This window comes from Nicotiana sylvestris, chromosome 1, assembly GCF_000393655.2.
Source record: "Nicotiana sylvestris chromosome 1, ASM39365v2, whole genome shotgun sequence".
Classification (NCBI taxonomy): domain Eukaryota; kingdom Viridiplantae; phylum Streptophyta; class Magnoliopsida; order Solanales; family Solanaceae; genus Nicotiana; species Nicotiana sylvestris.
This window is the reverse complement of record NC_091057.1, coordinates 13,270,568-13,273,247: the sequence shown is the minus strand read 5'-3', so window position 1 is coordinate 13,273,247 and position 2,680 is coordinate 13,270,568. Positions and strand designations below refer to the sequence as shown.

At 39.1% G+C, this 2,680-nt stretch overlaps 1 protein-coding gene across 1 annotated transcript; it reads right to left on the bottom strand.

Annotated features, from left to right (window-relative positions):
* Nucleotides 1-246: 246 nt before the first annotated feature.
* Nucleotides 247-855, bottom strand: LOC138890339 (uncharacterized mitochondrial protein AtMg00810-like). The gene is made up of 3 exons (XM_070173721.1): nt 731-855; nt 554-628; nt 247-433 (listed from the first exon to the last, which is right to left on the bottom strand). The coding sequence occupies exons 1-3, from the start codon at nt 853-855 to the stop codon at nt 247-249; spliced, it is 387 nt and encodes a 128-aa protein (XP_070029822.1).
* Nucleotides 856-2,680: the final 1,825 nt, after the last annotated feature.

The window sequence follows — 2,680 nt, the reverse complement described above, 5'->3', positions numbered from 1 at the left end:
CAGCCTATTTCTTTCAAAATATTCTCTGCTCAATGCTTTGGTGAAGATATCTTCACTTTGGTCTTCTGTACTGTAGAACTTCATATAGATAAGTCCTTTCTCCACATTGTCCCTCAGAAAATGATGTCTCACATCATTGTGCTTGATTTTTTTATGTTGAACTGGATTCTTGGCCATGTTGAGTGCACTGGTGTTATCACATAGAAGAGGCACACAGTCAGTATACATACCAAAATCTTCCAATTGCTATTTGATCCATAGGAGCTGAGCACAGCAAGAAGCTGCAGCTACATATTCTGCTTCAGCTGTTGAAAGAGCCACTGAGTTTTGCTTCCTTGTGCCCCATGAGATGAGACATGATCCTAGAAAGTGAGCCATTCTAGAAATACTTTTCCTATCCACAAGATAACCAGCATAGTCAGCATCAGCATACCTAATATGATTAAATTTTTCACCTAAGGGATAGTACAGGACCAGGTCCTGTGTTCCCTTAAGATATCTCAAATTTCTTTTGGCAGCCTTCAGATGAGGTTCCTTAGGATTTTACTAAAACCTTGCACATAGCCCCACACTAAAGACAATATTAGTTCTGATGGCAGTAAGGTAGATAAGAGACCCAATAATGCCTCTGTACATGGTTTGATTTACAGGAGATCCAAACTAATCCATGTTCAATCGAGTAGTAGTGGCAATGAGAGTGTCTATCATTTTTTAAGCTTCCATATCGAACCTCTTCAAGATCTCCTTGATGTATTTCTGCTGGCAAATGAATGTACCTTTTGTGGACTGTTTCACTTGAAGACCCAAGAAGAAATTCAACTCACCCATCATACTCATTTCAAACTCACTTCCCATGAGTTTTGAAAATTCTTCACACAGTGAATTAGTCGTTACCCCAAAAATATTATCATTAACATATACCTAAACAATGAGCAGGTTCCTCCCCCGTTTCTTCCGGAACAAGGTGTTTTCAATTTTCCCTCTTGTAAAACCATTTTATAAGAGGAACTTTGAGAGCATTTAATACCAAGCTCGAGGAGCCTACTTTAACCCATACAATGTCTTATCCAATTTAAACACATATTCAGGGTGTTCATGACAATCAAACCATGGAGGTTGTTTTACATAGACTTCTTCCTTAAGCAATCCATTTAGAAATACACTTTTAACATCTATTTGGAACATAGTGAATTCCATATGTGATGCAAAATCAATTAGGATTCGAATATCTTCTATGCGAGCAACTGGAGCAAACGTCTCATCATAATCGATTCCTTCCTCCTGATTGTAATCTTGAACTACTAGCCTAGCCTTGTTCCTTGTAGTGTTTCCATGTTCGTCAGCTTATTCCTGAATACCCACCTAGTTACTATGATGGTTTGATCTGAGGGTCGAGGTACTAGGTGCCATACATTGATCCTTTCGAACTGTTGCAACTCATCTTGCATGGATGTGATCCAATCTGCATCTTTTAAGGCTTCCTTGATATTTTTGGGTTCTATTTGGGAAAGAAAGGCTAGGAAAGCAAGTGAATTTCTGGGTTTGGTCGGTTTTCACACATGAATATAGAGGGGTAATTATGTTGTCAAGAGGATGGGAGCTTTTGTGTTTTCAGTTGGGCACTTGAACCTTATTTGTAGAGGAGCTGGGTAGATCTATCTGGTTCCTTTGTATTCTTCTCTCAGCTATTTGTGGAGTACTTTGCACTGCATCAACCACTCTTTCTTCAGCTTCAGTGGTTGTAATTATAGTACCTGGTTCCCTTGAGAAAGAAGCTGCATTGTCTCCACTTGGCTCCTTTAATTGACTCACCATGTCTGCCTTTTCGTTTCTCATGTCAATGACTTTACCTGGAACTAATAAGGGCTTCCCATCTTGATCATCCTTGTTGATTTTATCATGTGAGGGATAGGACTCGTCAAAGATTACGTGAACACTTTCCTCAACATGCTGAGTCCACTTGTTGTATATTTTGTAAGCTTTGCTTTGAGAAGAATACCCCAAAAAGATTCCTTCATCACTCTTGGCGTCAAATTTTCCAAGCCGATCCTTTCTATTGTTGAGAACATAACATTTTCACCCAAATATTCTTAGGTGAGTCAACTTAGGCTTCCTTCCATTCAGCAACTCATAGGGGGTTTTGTTCAGGAGAGATCTCATCATGCACTTGTTTACCAAGTAGTAGGCAGTGTTGACAGCTTCAGCCCAGAAGTTCTTTGCAATCCCACTGTCGATTAGCATTGTTCTTGCCATTTCCTTAAGAGTTCTATTCTTCCTTTCCATAATTCCATTTTGCTGGGGAGTTCTTGAGGCTGAGAAGTTGTGAGTAATGCCATTCTCGGTATAGAATTCATCAAACTTGGCATTGTCAAACTCTGTTCCATGATCTAATCTAATACATGCTACTCTCAATTCTATCTTCACTTAGATTTTCTTTACAAAGGCTATGAATACTTCAAAGGTTTCATTTTTTGTTCTAAGAAATAGAGTCCAAGTGAATCTGGAGTAGTCATCCACTATCACAAAGATGTATCTTTTTCCTCCCCTGCTTTGCACTCTCATAGGTCCACACAGATCCATATGAATGAGATCAAGTGGTTTTGAGGTGCTGACATCTTTCTTTGACTTGAATGAGGACTTTACATGCTTTCCTCTAGCACAAGTATCACAAACTTTGTGT

What these genes read in the sequence shown, in the direction of transcription:
- LOC138890339 (XM_070173721.1), bottom strand. Translation starts at nt 855, where the DNA reads ATGGGAAGTGAGTTTGAAATGAGTATGATGGGTGAGTTGAATTTCTTC. An exon ending in ATCAAGGAGATCTTGAAGAG is followed by an intron (nt 629 to 730) that starts GTTCGATATGGA and finishes AACCATGTACAG; the next exon opens with AGGCATTATTGGGTCTCTTA. An exon ending in AGTGTGGGGCTATGTGCAAG is followed by an intron (nt 434 to 553) that starts GTTTTAGTAAAA and finishes TAATCATATTAG; the next exon opens with GTATGCTGATGCTGACTATG.